The sequence below is a fragment of the Elephantulus edwardii genome, unplaced genomic scaffold, assembly GCF_000299155.1.
Source record: "Elephantulus edwardii isolate Elephantulus edwardi_28Jun2011 unplaced genomic scaffold, EleEdw1.0 scaffold00035, whole genome shotgun sequence".
Taxonomy (NCBI): Eukaryota; Metazoa; Chordata; class Mammalia; order Macroscelidea; family Macroscelididae; genus Elephantulus; species Elephantulus edwardii.
This window is the reverse complement of record NW_006399785.1, coordinates 3,097,327-3,116,260: the sequence shown is the minus strand read 5'-3', so window position 1 is coordinate 3,116,260 and position 18,934 is coordinate 3,097,327. Positions and strand designations below refer to the sequence as shown.

The 18,934-nt window shown below is 40.0% G+C and overlaps 1 protein-coding gene across 3 annotated transcripts in view; it reads right to left on the bottom strand.

Moving 5' to 3' along the window:
* The window catches only part of KCNIP4 (Kv channel interacting protein 4), an 839,530-nt gene that overhangs the window by 246,320 nt on the left and 574,276 nt on the right, over nucleotides 1–18,934 (bottom strand). The window contains exon 1 of one of the 3 annotated variants that reach the window (XM_006884509.1): nucleotides 11,636–11,732. The exons of the other annotated variants lie outside the window; for them this stretch is intronic. Within the exon in view, the coding sequence (XP_006884571.1) occupies nucleotides 11,636–11,687 (52 nt within the window). The 5' untranslated portion in view covers nucleotides 11,688–11,732. Of the gene's footprint in view, nucleotides 1–11,635; nucleotides 11,733–18,934 lie in introns of those variants that run through there. 3 annotated transcript variants of the gene reach the window in all.

The following is an 18,934-nucleotide window of genomic DNA, read 5'->3' as shown; positions in this document are numbered from 1 at the left end:
ATAAAAGAATCGATTGGGAAAATAATGTCCATTTTATCATCTTGTCACTATATACCTCTGCGACTGTGGATAAGTCACCTCATCTCTTCAGTCATGTCTTTGGGAAAGAGAGATTGTAGCTCTATGCAATGGGGCAGTCTCATAGGGGATTACAAACCTTGTAAAGAGGCTGAAATTTATAACAAGGAGGGGAAAAAGCTTAAAGCCTGTGAAAGGCCATAGAAAGGGAAAGTGCAAGTATTTCTAATGAGGCAAATGTGTTTGTAACTTAAGAGGTGATACAAACGGGCATTCTCCTCCTTCCATGTGGTTTACAGCCTCGGAAAACTTGCTAGAGCATTTGTTCTGAATGGTTCCAAGTCAATGGCAATGAGGGAGTGAATCTTTACAAAAGCAGAGAGTGCCACTTCCCCCTCCTACAGAGCCGGGAGGGGGCTCAAACTACCAACCTTTCTGCTAAACCCGAGTGTTTTAACCCTGTACCATTGGGGCTTCTTGCAAGACTGATGATTAGTATTAAATCATCTTTACATTCCATGGACTTCCATTCAGAAGTGTGCACAATTTGGGGTTTATTTTTTTTGGGCAATACATAAATGTGTCAGAAATTGTGTATCTTGCAAATATTTTAACCTGTGGTAAAAAAAAATGTCAACTAAAAGAATCTATGGGGAAATGCAAGATTTTCCTCAAGAGGCTCTCATTGAAGGATACTACTAACACGTTCAAGGATGCTAACACAGTAAAGGATGCTAACACGTTGAAGGATGCTAAAGGAAGCCCTTCGTTGATTGGGGACTTAAAGAAGATGCAGTGCAAGGACTTCAGTCCCTTACGTGAGCGTTGGTGGCTTAGTTAGTAGTGGGTTGTGCTGCCAATTCAAAGGCCGGGAGTTTGAATCCACCCTCTTTTCTGAAGGAGAAAGGCAATCTCCTCCAGTGTGATTTTCAACCTCTGGAAACCTGCTAGAGGGTCAGTTATGAGTCAGTTGACTTGATTACAATGAGGTGAGGTCTATGCTAACAAACAGTTGTTGTTAACTACCTGTTTCCTTGTCATAGATCCTCTTCAAAGCAACCATATATAAAAAAATAAAAGAGTGCTTATATATAATAAAATCCCCACAACATTTTCATCATTGCTGGGGGGGGGGGACGGTATAGATTACAAAATCCAGTGAGGGTTTGCTATGAGTTGGAATAGACTTAGTAACAATGAGTTCTGGCTTGATTTTTCTTTCCATTTTACATTGAGAAGAATTGGAGAATAGAGAGAAGTTACAGAAAAAACTGCCCCATAGGATTTTCACCAGTATAATCTTTACAAGGCCAACTGGTGGTTTTGAATTGCCAAATTTTTATTAGGTTATGCTCACGTTCACATTTGCTGTCAAGTTTGAACTGACCCACAGCTAACTTTCAGTTGGATTTGTGACGCTATAAATCACATAGGAAAAAACTGACCATCTTTCTGTCTTGGACCCATGGGTGATTTTGAACCAAAAAAGTATCAGTCTTAGGGATAGCAGTTCAACTCCCTACAGACAAAGCCTCAATTTCATACTCTGTAAAATGAAACGATGTGCAAATGCCTCATTCATAGGGTTATTTTCATAATACAGTGAGTCAAACTGAAGAAAAGAACTCAAAACATGGGGAGCTCTGATGGCCTAGTGGCAAGAAGCTGCACTGCAATCCCAGAGGTACATGGTTCAAATCCACCAGATGCTCTGCTGGAGAAGGAGGAGCAATCTCCTCCTGTACCAGTCAGATCTGATTTGACGGTACACGTACACAAAATAATAAAAATTAAAAAAAATTAAAAAAAGAACTTAAAACATACTTGGAGATACTATGTGCTAGATGGGTTAATTCCGATAAATTTGAGTCATTTTCTACTGCTTTTCCTTTCTATTATGAAAAAAATTACATTTTAAGTTTACAAGTCATGTTGGGTCATATCCCTGGGGAGTTAGAGAATGTGCTGACTTGTGCCCAGGCCAGTACTTTTCACTAAACTCACCCAGGAGCGGGCATGGGAGCAATTAACTGTCAGAAGGTTAAGCATGTTTTTCTTCTAATTTCCTGGAGGTTACTGTTGTATTTTTAATTGACAGCCTGTTGGCAGTTCAAGTTATTGTTTTTGCAAACAAATCCTCCACCAGCCAAGTGCTGATGGGTTCTCTGCCAAGAAAGGCACAGGAAACTTTCCGTCTTTAATACACCAGCAGGACGAAAACACACGCGGAAATGCTTTGTTAGGCTTCACACACACACACACACACACACACACACACACACACAAATCTGAAATAAACTTGAGAAATTGTGTTTCGTAATTATACAAGGCAATATGCTGTTGGTGATTACCAGTCAAGAGTAATCTAGCTTCACAACAGCTTTCACTTTTGCTCTGTTCAAATCAACAACAGAAACCCTAGAAGGAGGCTCTAATTCACTGAATCTTTTATTTTGATTGAATGAGGGCAGCAAGATATTACTGGGCAGATGTTATTATCAAACAAAATTAAATAAAAACCTGTGCTTAAGTATAAACATCCATTTAATCAAGTACCTAATACTTTACTTTTTGCATTAACTCCTGTGTATTATCTGGTAAATAACCTTTCTGATACATAATGTTCCTTGACTAAGAAAAGAAAATAATTATTACTTTGGGGGGGGGCGGAAAGAATGGAGCAGAGAGCAATAAATTACTTAAATCTTCTGTAAAACCAGATACAGCTATAGACATGCTGGAAAATTTTTAAATAAATTATCATTATTGTCACATGAGTTGTGGTGGCCTAGTGGCAAGAAGCTACTTCGGAATCTCAAAGGCACATGGTTCGAGACCACCAGCTAGATGCTCTGCAGGAGAAGGATGGACAATCTTCTCCCATGTGATTAACTGCTTCTGAAAACCTACTGGGACGGTTCTGACACGATGGTACACAACAACAACAACAGTGTTCTCATGTGGTGTATTAGTTATGGAATTCTGGATTCTAAGTCTCCTTTTAAGAATCCTGGTGGTGCATTGGTTAAGCGTTTTACTGCTAGCCAACAAGTTGATTGGTCAACCCTCCCAGCAGCTCTACTGGGGAAACATATGAGTTCAATTCCATAAAGATTCACAGCTCTCAATCTATGCTATTAGATTAACGGTTGGTACAGACGTGCTGACTACAGGAAAAACTTCTATGAAGTGAAAAGATTGAAATTAAAATAGTCCCTATAGTTCTCAGCTGAATTAAACTTAAGTTTCTATAGTTCTCAGCTAAGTTAATTTTTAAAGCCCCACACCCAGGTATCCAGGGCAACAGTATTTCAAGAATAGCTAGCAGAAAGGCAGAACAAACAAGCTCAACTGATAACCCATGTGCCTTTGTTTCCCGACTGATAACCAATGTATCTTGTGCTCTTCCACTGCTCTGGAGTTTGAACTCACTGTATACTTAAGAATTTATGACACCAGTCTATAGTTAAAGATCTATCTAACTGCTACATGTGCTACGTGACTGCCGCAAGTGCTACGTGCAACAATGCTGTGTAAACCCTGAGCGAACACTGAACCAATGAATTCAAATTGTGCTTTCATCACCCAATGAGAAGCTGATACTCAGTTGTATCCCCCTAAAGTGTATAAAAAAACCCAACTTTGTCTGCTCGCGGTCGACTCCTCTGTCTCCTGCCAGAGATATGGGTCGGCCCGGAGCTCCGCAATAAATCTCTCCTCTTGCTGTTGCATCAAGCCGGTGTCTTGGAGTCTTGGGTCTTCGCCGTCCACTCGGGACAGAACAGGACCAGCGGTTTGGCGGTCCTTCAGAAGTTGTTGTTGTTTCTTGTTATGTACTGTCATGTCGGAACATCCTATGGTTGACCCTCCAACGGGTTTACTGAGGCAGTAAATTGCATGGGAGGAGACCATCCAGAGATAGTTGTCTTAAACTAATAGTTATATACTCAGTGTAACCTGAGCCTCTAGGAGAAGTGTGGCAACAGGATTGGAGGAAGACTCATTAGCAACCTGCAGATGACACAACTCTGCTTGCTGAAACTGAGGAGGGCCTGAAGCGCTTGCTGCAGAGGGTCAAGGACTGCAGCCGCCAATATGGATTAAAGCTCAACATAACATATATTTATGAAAATGACAGGTGTTTCTAAAATGCTCTGTAACTGGGAATAAATCTTACAAGAAGAGGAGGTCTGCCTCAGAACTGCAATTTAGCCCATCACACACAGTCCTGGCCCTCAGGATACATGGAATCTAGTCCCCATGGCCTTCATTTTGTCTCCTGACCACCTCTTCACCCTTTTTTGTTTTGTTCTAGGGCATAGGAAGGTAGCCTCCACAACTAACATCTTCTGGGTCCCTTACCTTCTGGCTTACCACTTGGGCAAATAAACAGAGATACAAGAGAGAAGAAGAGAAAGGCAGTAGTCCTTTCCTCTGGGGGACCCTTTCTGGCAGATTGATGTGGCAGCTGCATGTCTTGTTCAAGGACCAGAGGCTGTTTTGTAGTCATAGCTATAGCCGGGACTTGGTCTACTTTCTGACCATCAGTGACCTAGACATGGCAACCTTCTACAGTCCCTAACACAGAGGTTTTCATCATCCTTGTGGACTTTGGAAACCCTGCCCACACCTTTGACACCTCTCCCTTTGTTAAACTATCTTCCAGCCAAAGATGTAAGCATTCCATATGTTTCTTACCCAAACCCTGGCTGATGCAGAATAAGAAAATTTTGGTCATATACAGTATTGGAATAGGAGTCAAATTAATCATCCTACTTTTGTATTTAAAAGTTGTCCAATTTTGATTCAAATCATTAGTGTATAAACACAAAGGGAGGAAAAAATGACTAGTAGTTACTTATAGCAACTTGAATGTAGCATAAAGTTGGTTTATTGATGAGTTGTGGTGCATGTTTTTGTAATTTTTCATTTATCCTATTATGTAAATTTCAAATTCACTGCAGTGATCTTAAGTGACTTTTCAAATTATGATAAAACAAAGCAATTACCTTCCCAATTCAAGAGGAGGAGTTGGAAGAAACACAGAAAGAAGAAAGATATCCTAGGAAAGAAGCAAACTCATTGCCTATTACGCTTAATAGTGGGACTAGGAAGGGCAGGTTTGAAAGTTGAGAATAAGGCTGTTTTGGTTCACGGACTAAGTCTATTCCTACAACAACATAGATGGTTTCCTGGTGAACCAGTGCTCTTCTCTGTTTATGAGGACAAGTCTGAAGTAGATCTGAGGTAGAGTTAGAGGTCTTCTTTTACTCTACCTTTGAACTCTAGGAGTCTGTGGTCTGGAAATCTTCATATTCCTCATCTCAATAGGAGTTGTGTTTGTCTTCAATAAACATTTCTCTCTTCTACTGTTTGCATAGTATTGATAAATCTCATATAACTTCCAGAAGAATTAAACAGATCTTCTTAATTGCCTTTTTAGGAAAAGCAGATAGTCCTTTATTCAGTTAAAGCAGATAGCCCTTTATTCAGTTAAAGCAGATATCCTTTTATTCAGTTAAAGTAGATAGCCCTTTCTTTATTTAGTTTATTCAGTTTGAGGCTTCCTGGCATGGGAAATCCTCTTGGCTACTCTACTCTCTTCAAGTCTAGAAGCCATACAGCCCAAGCAATCTTCATCCACATCAGTGTGTCAACCAGCATGAAGATATTGCTGTCTAGGCTTCTGTACTTGTGGCCTGGACTTGCTGACACTCTGATAACTGACTCTATCCACCAACCTCTCATCTTAAGTTCTCAAACCAACTTTTTAAACCTGTAAAGATTGCAAGATGTCTGATGCCAGATCATGAATCACAACAATGACTACACTGCCATCGAGTCAGGACTGACTCATAGCTGATCCAACAGTGAGTTTTCAGAGACAGGAAATCATACAGGAGGAGAATGCTCATCTTTCTTATGAAGCAGATGGCGAATTTGAATAACTGAAGCACTTGTTGCAGAAAGTCAAGGACTATAGTCATTAACATGGATTAAAATTCAACATCAAAGCAACAACAGAGATTCTCCCCACTGGGCCAACTGGCAGCACCATGATAAATGGAGAAGAGATTAAGGTTGTTAACAGTTACAGCTTGCCCAGCTCCATACTCAACACTCTTGGCACCAGCAGCCAGGAAATAAAAAGATGAATTGCATTAGGAAAATCTGCCATTAGAGACCTCTCCAAAGTACTGAGAAGCAACGATGTCAGGCTACAGACTAAGGTGCACCTGATTCAATCCATGGTCTTCAAAATTACTTGATATGCATCAGAGAGCTTGATGGTGACTAAAGATGACAGAAGAACAGATGCCTTTGGATTATGTGCTGGAGAAGAGTCTTGAACATATCATTGACCACCAAGAAAACAAATACGTCTGTCTTGGAGAGGTGGAAATCAAGTTTCTCCAATTGGAGGCTAGGATTTTGAAGTTCCATCTAACACACTTGGGGTACGTGGCCAGAAAGGACGGATCCTTGTAGAAGTAAATCATGCTTGGAAGGGTGGAGAGACAGCACTGGAAAGGAAGAACCTGGATGAGATGGTTTGATACAATAACTGGAGTAACGGGGATAGGTGTGTCAGGGTCATACAGACTGGCTCAGGACAGGTTAGGCTTCAGAGCTGCTGTGCATAGAGTCGCGGGCAACTTGATGGCACATAAAAACAACAGTGCAACTCCTTACTTACTAGGCCACTGGGATGCCTAGATCAGGAATGGAGACTGAATAAAATATCTCTTATTGATTCTCAAATCATAATTAGAGAGTAAATAAAAGACCTATAATAAAAGTCTCATCTCCATGTGAAAGTTGGACAATGAATGACAGAAACATTGGAAAAATAAATGCCTTTAAATTGTAGTATTGGTCAAGAGTATAGAATAGGCCATGTATTTCAGAGAAATGAGATCTGTGAAGAAGTGAAGTGGGAATCCTTCCTAGAAGCGAAGGAGATGAAATTTCATCTGAAACAGTTTGGATGTGTTATCAGGAGGACCAGTTCCTGGAAAAATAAAGACATTGTTCTTGGTTAATTAAAGGGTCAGTAAAAGAAGAGGAGGAAGCTTAACAAGATGAGTGGACAAAGTAGCTACAGCCGTAAGGCTTAAATTCAGCAGCGATCATGAGGACGGCTCAGGATCCAGCAGTGTCTCGTGCTGCATGCAGGGTCACAAATTTGATGGCATCTACAAAGAACAATATGATAGTAGAAATAAGGTGTCCTCCTGTTCAAGGAATCTGCTTCACTAGAGAGTCTCCCTGGGATGTCAAGTGTTGGCTAGTGAACAAGATATCTAGCTTCAGAGGTTCTGGGGTCCATCCAGACTGAGAACTAGGGAGCCCTTGTAAGTTGATAGCGAGTTTGTAGTGATGTGTGCCGTTAACACAGGTCTGAGTATCCACAGCGGTTCAAAGAGAAAGATAGGCAATCTCCTCTTGTTGAGATCTACATCTCAGGAATCTGATAGAAGGTTGTTATGACTGGAAACCAGTCATAAAGGAGAGAGTTTGAAGCTTTCTGAGGGTTTTTTTGAGGGTGAGAGTGCACAGTATGTTTGGTTTTTAACTAGAACCTCAGCAGTTTGAATCCACAAGCAGCTCCCTAGGAGAAAAATGAACAGCCTTCTGTAAAGATTTACAACCTCAGATGTCTGATACAGTCTAGCCATGAGTTTGAATCAACTACTTGACATTTAGCTTGGTCTATTGGTAGTGGTGGTTGTTGTTGTGTACTGTAGAGTCCAAAATGACCAACAGCTGATGCTCTGGTAGCTTTTCAGAGGCAGTTAATCATACAGGAGGAGATTGCTCACCCTTCTTCTATGGAGCAGCTGGATAGTAATGGTATGAACCAGTCTTTCAATATTGTTGTTATGTGCCATTGAGTCATCTGTGACTCATAGCAATCCTTGGCACAAAAGCTCTGAATCCTGCTCTATTCTGAGCCAGTCTCACTGTCTCTGACACATCTACCCTCATTCCTCCAGTAACTAAGTCAATCCATCTCATTCGGGGTCTTCCTCTCCTGTGCTGTCCCTCTGCCCTTCCAACCATGATGCCCTTCTCCAAGGACTAGTCAATATTAATCTTCTTAAAAATGTCTTTCCTATATGATCTTCTCATATAATCTAACATGTCCTTTTATTATTATCTTCTTTTAAAAAATTATCCCATTACTTCTCTCAAAATTAATTGAAACATACATTGCATCATTTCTGAACATTTATTTATAATTTATATAGGATGTGGTATTCTCAAATATTAGAAGAGGAAGACAGCTGAGAGGACTGGAAAACTATGTTCTTCCCTAAGTGATTATAGATATCCATTTTCAAGTCACATGCCACCTATTTACTGTGTACAAATTACTGTGTTTTCAGTGAACAGCTAGTAAATTGGCCATTTCTATTCCAGCTTGGAAGGAGAAAATCAATGGTTCTAATAACCAGCATTCACTGGCAAATAGGAGCAATACCACTTCCACTGTTTGAATATCATGCAGGATTAGATTTTGCCATTATAGCAGATTATGGTCACCGAGGTTGGTGGAGATGAGTGTTGCAATTTATTTGTGAGATGGCATATGTGTGTGTGGGCAAAACGAAATAATTTTTTTAAAGCAATGCATCTCAAACATAGTTTTACATTTTTGTGTAGTGGATTGTTAATAATACATGTAATTATTCCCTGTCCACTCTTACCACACAACGAACCTCAGTGTTATATTTATTGTCAAGTACAAGGGACAAGAACTGACATATAATAAATATGTGTTGAACGGATGAAAGAATAAACTAGCATTAAATTTTACTTTTATGACATCTAACCTTTGGCTAGTATCAAACAAATTACCATGTATTCTTTTCTTGATATTTTCACCAGATGTATTGGATTATGTGAGATTCTTTGCATATTTCCTCCTATAAGTGTTATGGAGGTTGGCAAGATGTTAGGGAATTGATATTTCCAAGTCATTATGTCCCATGGTTTCAATGAAATGGCCTGAAACCATGTGAAGTGTAATAATTCAAAGTATGGGCTCAAAGTTATAATAATATACTTAGGATATTTTACTTGGTATCTTGATTTTTTTTTGTTCTCTTAATGGCAAAAACTACTTTCTTAATTAAACTCTAAGAGGTATCTGATGTTTTAAAAACTGAGTGTGCAAGAGTATCTCTAGATATAGAATGTTATACAAATAACTATATAAGAAATGCACTGGAGGTATTGAGTTGGCCTTGGGTGCCCTCTTCTCTGTGGAACAATTCTACTCCACAGGGTCTTAAACGTTGTGGTCTTTCAGAAATAGATTGCCTAGCTTTCCTTGGGGAAAGCCACCGAGTGGGTTTGAACCTACAGGTTTTTGGCCATTAGTCATGTGTTTGAACCTTTGGGCAACCAGTGGACTCCTACAAATTGTGTATGTTATTGTTGGTGGTTGTCAATGGGAATTTATAAGAAGCACACCCGCGCTTTTTATAACTTCTCACTAAGTTTTCAAGTCTGGCAGACTTCAGGAGCTAACAGCCAAGTCTTGCTTTTGGTGTGCTTTTGGGTGGGTATGAAATGCTTAGGTGAGTAGTCCAGAACTTGACAATTTTTAATTGATCCACAGTTCATGGTAGTAGTCGTCAAGAAATAAAAAAATAGGTTGCATTGGGAAAACTGTTGTCAATTTTGTAAATAAACTAGCAGAAAATTTTTTAAAAGGATAAACAAATTAAAAAAGGAAGTATCCGAGGATTAAAAACAAACATATTCATTTCAAGAACAACATGTGCCTGATGAAAGTCAAGGTATTTTCAATTGCTTTCTATGTATCTGAAAGTTGGACAATGAATAACAGAAGAATCGATTCCTGTGAATTGCGGTGTTGGCAAAGAGTGCTTAATATCCCCTGGGTTGTCAAGAGAACAAACAAATGTGTCTCAGAAGTGTAACCAGGGTGCTTCTTCAGGGCAAAGATGGTGAAACTTGTCCTCATGTATTTTGGGCATGTTATCAGGAGGGCCCAGTCTTTAGATAAAGAGATTATTCTCAGAAAGGTAGAGGGTCAGCAGAAGAGAGGAAACCTCTCATGAGATGAAGTGACGTGGTGGCCGTAATGAGAGGCTTGCGCATGAGGGAGATTGTGGGGACCGCACAGGATGTGGCAACGTTCAGATCAATTGCTCGTAGAGTTGCCATCAGCTGTAGTTGACTTGGTGGAACTTACAGCAACAACAACTTGACTACTTGTGTCCCCCGTACCAGGCTCCTAAATTTCATATACAACTTCTTTTAAAAAGTAGAGTGTTTCCTCTCAGCTAACCTTTATTTTATTTCTACTCTCAAGGATGTCACTAACTCAGAAACAAAGAACAGACAGAGGGAGGAATCAACCCAAAGTGTGACACTTGAGAAACATGTTTCTATTGTACAGCGAATCTTGCAAATCTGGCTTCAACACTCTGCTGTTAGACAGTGTCTAAATAACATGCCAAGCGTTTGAGACTCAAGACATCTGTTGCTGTTGTTGTTAGGTGTCCTCAAGTTGAGTACAACCCTATGAACAAAAGATCAGAACCCTGTACCATCCTGCGCCATCCTCACACTTCCTGACACACCTGAGCCCATTGCAGCAGTCACTGTGTCAATCCGCTTGGTTCAGGGTCTTTCTCTCCTTTGCTGACCCTCCACCCTTCTCAACATCGTATCCATCTCCCAGGAATAGCCCCTCCTGGCAACATATCTATAGTCTGTGCGTCTCACCTCAAGACATTCACAGGCTTTTACATCTGTCCCAGGGAGCTCTGGTGGCATCTTCCCCACTGAGCGTGTTGGTTATCTAAAGACCACTCCTCTGGTCGTTTTAATCCACCAGGGGCTCTGGAGGATCAAGATCAGCGATCTCTTCTCATGTCATTTGGCATCTTAGAAACCCAATAAAGGGTCAGGTAGGAATTGGTTGTGATTCAATGGCAAGGAGTGTGTGAATGAAATTCATAGCGGAAACACTTAGCAGCACAATGAATTACACGTGTGGCTGTTGACTAGACAGTTATGCCTCATTGATATGTTTACATAAAGTAGAGAAATATCCCTGTGGGGCAGTTTTCACGTGGTAGTGCTGTCACTTGAAAATGACCCAATAGCATTCAACAATGGCAAATGCCTAGCTATTATTACAGCAAAGGAGGCAATAAAAACCCTAAGAATTACCTAAAATCAATCCTAAGCTGCCTCCTCAAACTTCAGATCAAACAAAAGCTTCCAAATTCTAAAAAGCTCAGGTTGAGGTTGAGCCACTAACGTCATAATGTCTGCAGAGGGGCACTCATCATAAAGACTCCAAAGTGGAGTTAGCTTTTAGAAAATAATGAAAGAGCTTTTCTTTTACTCATCAAGGAGGAAAGTGAATTGGGGAGGAGGGGATGGGGCAGGGAGAAAAGTGCAGCAATGAATGACTGGAAACCCTAAGTCTCTGTAAACTTGCATTATAATTAATAAAAAGAAATACAATATACTGATTCTTTTGGGAAGCAGGGAACTGATCGCATGCACATCTAAACAGACAAAACCAAACAAACAGTGTGAGGGGGAACAAACAAACAAAGAAACTTGCTTTGAACAGCAGGAGATGACGTTTTGGCAGCTGAACAGGGCAAGAGCTTCATGAGACGCTCTTTGATGCTGCGCTTGGTGCTGCTCTGATTGTACAGGAAACCTAGAAGATACGGGGGTCAAGTCTGTTAACATCTCCTGCCGGGAGGAATGTGCATGCTGCAGGGGAAGCCAAGCAGGTGGGGGCGTGCAGCCATTCACTCAAGCCATCACAGGCATTGACTGGAACACCCCTTCCAAGACAGACCAATCATAACGTCTCTCTAGCCTCCCCCCTCCCAAGACCTTTCTGGTCATATTAGAAATAACAATTAGCAAATTAAAAGCAGAATCATACAAGTACATTTATGGAAAATCAATACACATTTTGGTGGGTAGTGTGTGTGTGCATGTGTGGTTTTTACCAAGATAGAAAAGAAAGCAAACATCATGCGAAAAATTTCAAAGAGATTGCTATTTCAATATTCAAACCAGCGTGAAGGGCCCGCACAACAGTTTTCTGTTTCCATTATGGCTCCTATCTGATTACAATGGCAATAAATGCTTGCAGAGCATAAATCATTCAAACCGCAATCACCTGTTAAGTACTTTTGCCTTCCCTGAAAGAGAGGGGAGAAAAATATCCTTGATACACAACTTCATTAGCATACGCTGACCTGCCCAGAGATGACAGGCCACTTTGTATGTTAATGAATGGGGCTTATACAGATTAATTCCAAATGAAAGAGAGTGGATTCACTAAAAAAATGATCAAGTAGTCAATTCTCTGTACAGTTGTGTATGGGGGTAAAATGAAACTCAAGGCAAAGAAGCACTGATGGGGACTGAGGCAAGATAGAAGAGGAGGGCAGAAGTGCAACGGCTGAGTGCTCAGAAGTTTGAACCCAACGGATGTTCCTCAGGAGAAAGAGTTGGCAGTCTGTTTCCACAAGACTTATAGCTTTGGAAATCATATCGATGGAGTTCTGCTCTGTATTATAAGGTTACTATGATTGACTTAGGCAACCTAGCAACTGAAATACTGAGACCGCAATTGTCCAACTCAATACCGTCTTACTCCGAGCATCCAGAAAGCCTCAAATTTAGTGTTGAAATATACATCGGCAAATCAGTTCAGAAGGTGATGACCATACAACAAAGGCATACAAATCAATTTAAACTAAGATTATGCATCACTTCCTCTTTTCTCTTTCTGCTGAAATGACAGTTTTCTAACGAAAGGCTCCTGACAGGTTTCCCTTTGAGTCTGTTTAACATCACCATCAGTGTCCATGGACTGAAAATCCTGATCGATTTCTCTTTTACACAGCAGAGTGAGCTAGTCATTACGTAAATGGAATCAGATTGTCCTCTTTAACATAAGTTGTACAAAAGCTTCAGGTTATACTTAGAAACCCGCCCCCCCCCCACTCTTTCTACCATAAACTCAGTCCTGGCTGCACCATCAACAGCAGTGCTGGCCATCGTCTCTACGGCTCTGTCCTGGTGACAGTATCTTGTTGGTCTTTGGTGAAACGCACACAGTGAGACCTTCTTTCCACGTTGACCCCTCTCAAGTGTGACATGCTTCCTAGAGCTTCACTTTATGTTTGCTTATCATTCATTCTGGTCACTTTCTTACAGTGGAATTTTTACCACATTCTTTCAAAAAGTAGCACCCAGCCCTTTTTCCCTTCATGAAGTGCTCCATGCTCACATACTGTTCAGTCTTATCGTTGCCATTTTTTTTACTATGCAAGGTTATTTCATTGCCCATTTATCTGTCACTGTGTCAACTCTCCAATTCTAATATAAAACATGAAAACATTATTGATTCACTTGGTACGTTTGGAGAAGAATCTCATGCTTGCAAGGATCAAGGGACGGCACAGGAAAGGAAGACCTGGGATGAGATGGATTGACACAATAACTGGGGAAATGAAAGTAGGTTTGTCAGAGACAGTGAGATTGGCTCAAAATAGAGCAGGGTTCAGAGATATTGCACATAGGGTCGCTATGAGTAGCAAGTAACTTGACAGCGCATAAATGTAATACCACCACCATCACATTCAGAGTCTAGTATATAAAAATAATACTAAATAAAAAAGAAAAATAACAAACATAACAAAATACTTAAATATAACCTATGAAAATACATTTCTTAAAAATAAAATAAAATTTAATTTAAAAAATTTTAAAGTGAGATCCATAAATATGATATATAAGTGATATATAGGATATGTTGTTGTTGTTATATGCCATTGAGTCGCCTGCAATTCATATGTACAACAAACGACTCTATGTACAACAGCCCTAAACTCTGCTCTGTCCTGTGCCAATCTCACTGTCTCCTACACATCTAGCCCCATTACCCCAGTCACTGAATCAATCCGCCTCATAGAGGGTCTTCTTCTCCTGTGCTGTCCCTCCACCCTCCCAAGCATGATGTCCCTCTCCAAGGACTGGTCCCTCCTTGCAACATGTCCAAAGTATGTCAGATGAAGCTTCAGAATCTTTGCCTCAAAGGAGCAGCCTGGTTTAACCCTCTCAAGGCTGAACCTGTTCGTTTTCTTAGCAGTCCATGGTATATTCAATACACTTCTCCAGCACCACAGCTCAACGGCATCAATTCTCCTTCTATTATCACGGATACCTTGAGAAATAAGATTTGATTTCATTTCTTCAATTAATATTTAAGTGTTGCTGTTACTCAACTTTGAGTTGGCCCCCAGTTCATGCTGACATCATGCCTCATCACTATGAGAGGACTGTAGATGGAAACTTGGGATTCTTGGAGTTTTCACTGGATGCTTTTCAGAAAGCAAACACTAGACCTTTCTTTGTAGTCTGTCTTAGTCCAGAGTCTGCTGACATTTATTTCATCATAGCAGAATAAAACTTTCACTAACAGATGTTGTTATGTGCCGTCAAGTAGATGACTCATAGTAACCCTATGAACAATGGCTCTGAAACTTGCCCTATCCTGAGCCGACTCCATCATCTCTGATACTCCTGACCTCATTATCACAGTCACTGTGTCAGTCCATCTCACACAGGGTCTTCTCCTTCTGAGCTTGATATTCTTTTCCAAGGACTGGTCTCTCCTGGATACATGTCCAAAGTATGTGAGGTGGAGCTTCAAAATCCTTGTCTCCAAAGAGCAAGCTGCTTTCGCATTCTACAAGACAGAGCTTTTTGTTCTCTTGACAGATAAGTGGTGACTACATGTGAGGTACCTTGGTCAGAAATCCAATCCAAATCCTCTATGTAGAAAGAAACCAAGTAGCGACCACCAGTGACCTCATAATAGTTAAACTTTAAAATATGAACATCTATGCATATGGCTTGCTTTAAATAAACAATTTGGTTTGTTTCTCTTATCTATATTTAGAAGGATAAATGTTATAAAGTGTTAATGATCAAGGATGTCAGCTTAAAGATTAAGGTGTATCTGACTCAAGCCATATGCTTCCCACATATCTCCATATTCTAATGCTCTGTATGTATCTGAATGTTAGAAAATTAAGGAAGACTGAAGAAAAGTTGATGCCTTTATATTATGGTGCTGATGAATGATATTGAATAAATCATGGACTGTCTAAAGAAGAAACAAATCTATCTTGGAGGAGTACAACCAGAGGTAGGGAGAGTGGGACTTCATCTCATGTATATGGGACATACTGTCAGGAGGGGCTAGTTCTCGAAAAAGACATCATGCTGGGGAAAGTAGACGGTCAGCGAAAGAGAGGAAGACCTTCAAGGAGATGGATTGACAAAATCTCTGCAAAAGATTTTCTGAGCTCCCGTAAGTAAAGCAACCATATGTGGTGGTGGTTTCGTTGTGCACCTTTAAGTAAGAATTGACCCATAGCTGTCCCTCTGGTGGGTTCTCAGAGGCAGTCACTCACTTGGAAGGAGACTGCTCATCCTCCTTCCTCAGAGTAGCTGGTGGTGGCCTCGAACCACTTGCCTCTGTGATGGTAGCACAGCATTTTGCCACTAGGCCACCAGAGCTTCCTAACTTTAGGAAGAGCTACTATTTTTCTGAATCTCAGTTTCTCATCAGTAAATTGAACTATTAAAGCTGTGCAGAATGAATGAGGAAATAAAGCATTTAGTACAGTCTAACTCACACAATGCACGTCCACAATTGTTAGTATTGTTTTCACTTCTTTGAATATACCACATACTTTCGTAACTCCAGAATTTTGCAGATGTTATTTTATCCATATGAAACATTTATTTTACCTCTTTTTTGCCTAGTTAATATTGTTTATAATTAAGATTTTAGTCCAATAATCCCTTTGATAAGTAAACTTTATGTAACTCACCAAGCTAGATTATATTCAGTTGTTGTTTTACTCTCCTGTTGTTGTTGTTCGGAGCTATCAGGTTAATTCTCACTCATGGTGACCTTATATCCAACAGGTCAAAACCTTGCCCAATCCTTTGACAACCTCAACATCTCTGCTGGGTTGTATAGGCCCATTGTTGCAATGTCATTGTGTCAATCCATCTGTGAAAATATCCTTTGCTGACCCTTTGCTTTTCCAAGAATAGCACCATTCTCCAAGCGCTGGTTCCCTTTGCTATCTTGCTGTAAGAAAGTGACTTGTCTTTAATGAGCTCCCTGACTGAATTTCCTCTAAGACTGATTTGCTTGCTATTTTGACAGTCATTATTTATTCAATGCTTTCCCACATCCAACAATTCTTAGTCTTCCATTCTTCTTTGGTCTTCTTTGTTCATTGTCCAACTTTTTCATGCATAGAGAGCCATTGAAAATACCATCACTTGGGTCCAGCACAGCTTTGTTTTTAAACCAACTTTCTTGTTGCTTAGCACTTTAGAGAAATTCTTGACAGTAGATTTTCCCAACACAACTCCTTTGATTTCTTGACTATTGCTTAAGGCTGTTCTAACTTAAGCTTTTACAGAATATGTGTTATTAGACTTATAATCTCAATGGAAGGAATCATATAACTGTTAAAAATATGAAGTAACTGTTGAACATCTGAATTATTTCCTTTGTGAAAAGAGGAATAACTCATAAGATGTGAGTAAAAGACTTAAGGGGGAAGGGGAGTGAAATATGGGTGCTGAGTGGGTGGGTGGGTGGCGGGTGGGGAAATCACCGGATCTCTGAGTGCGGTGGATGGAGGGAGGCGGTGAACATTTTAGGCTAGATCTAATGGGACCTGAAACAACAGGGTGATAGTGGGCGTAGATCAGTGGTGATAATGTTATAAAACACAGGGTGTGGGAATGATTATATGAAATACAATGTGTATGAAGGAATGTATGAAACACAGTGTACATGAATCAAATACAATGTTTATGAATGTTATATACAAATCACCATAAAATTTAAAGAAACTATTAAGTAGCTATTTTCTTTTTCTATTTTTTTATTTTTTTTAACTATTTTCAATCTTGAGGAAAAAAGTCAATAATGAACTGCAATTATTTAGAGAAAGGACACATCAGAAGAGAATCCAATGATTTCCTGGGCTTTCTGTGTGGAGACATGTCATTTCCATTTCTAGATAGACTCATGCTTACTAAGCTAATGCAATGGGAAATTTTCAAGGCTCCTTAGGTAATTTTAGTTTAAGTATGGTGCTGAAACTGAGGAGGACCTGAAATGTTTGCTGCAGAAGGTCAAGGACTACAGCCTTCAATACGGAGTAAAGCTCAAAATCAAGAAAACAAAGATTCTCGTCACCAGGCCAATTGGCAGCATCAGTATGGATGGTAAAGAGATTGAGAAAGTTAACAGTTTTAGTTTGCTCAGCTCCACAGTCAACACGCTTGGTACCTGCAGCCAGGAAATCAGGGACAAATTACATTGGGAAAGTCAGCTGTCAGGGACCTCTCCAGGGTACCGAAGAGCAACAACATCAGGCTGGAGACTAAGGTGTGCCTGATCTGGGCTTTATTCTTTGCAATTGCATGTCATGCATCGGCCAGTTGGACACTAACTAGGGATGATAGAAAGAGAATTAATGCCTTTGAGTTGTGGTGCTGGAGAAGAGTGTTGAATAAACCATGGACTGCTAGGAGAACAAACAAGGTGATCTGGAGCAGGTGAAGCCAGGCTGCTCCTTGGAGGCAAGGATTCTGATGCTTCGCATGACATTCCTTGGGCATGTTGCAAGGAGATGTCCTTGGAGAAGACATCATGTTTGGGAGAGTGGAGGGACAGTGCAAGAGAAGAAGACCCTTGATAAAATGGATCGATTCAGTGATTGGGATAGTGGGAGTGGGTGTGTCAGAGACAATGAAGTTGGCATAGAATAGAGCAGGGTTTAGGGCTCTTGTACATAGGGTCGCTATGAATTGCAAGTGACTCAATGGCACATAACAACAACAACAGCAATAACAATGGTGATACAGAAGAGAAAATTGGCGATGTCAGCCCACATGTGAGCAATAAAGGTTACTTATTGTCTAAATTCTGAGTTCTTCTTGCTTCCAGTGAGACTCAGTAATACTTAGCAGATCTAAGCTTCCTTATAGATAAAAACTGAATGTCACTATGAGAAGTCCTGTAAAGTTGGGAGATATTGGTGTTTGGCCTTTGACAGGTGAGGGGAGGGAATGAAATAAAAGAAAGCAAAATAAAAATGGGATAAAGTAACTATGACATTTACTTGAGAGCTCAAAGAGACAAGATTTAGAAGTAAGGACCATGTCTTAGGTTGATAATATACTATATTATTAAGTTGAATATCCAAACTAACACATTATAAAAAAGAATAAGACAAAGAGTGACAGAACTAAAAGGAACTGCTAGAAACTCTAGAATGCCTTGTCACACCATTCAACACACGTTAAGGAAGTCAGCAAAATTAAATATGTCACACTGCATTCTTACAAAGTTCAGTATACTATAAAAAATTACTAGATAGGAAGAAAACACATGGACAGTGTGGGAATAAAAACTAACAACTCAGAATTTTATATTAAATGGAGAATATATATATATTTAATGAAATATATCTATTTCATTTTAAACATATCTATATATTTAATGAAAATATAATTAATATAAGAGGCAAGTAAAATCTTTATGAAGAATATTCAAAAGTGTCTAGAACAGTATCTTAACAGAGCTCATATACGTAAATGAAGGTAAAACAAAGCTGCTGTTGGTGTCAGGTTCTGTCTAGTCCGCTGCCAGTCATCATAACCCTAACCCTACAATCCCTGGTCTCCTCTGTGCCATCCCCAAGATCTCCCTCATGCTCAAGCTCATTGTTCAAATCACTGTCAATTCATTCTACAGGTGTTATTCCTCTCTATCAATGAAGATTGTGGT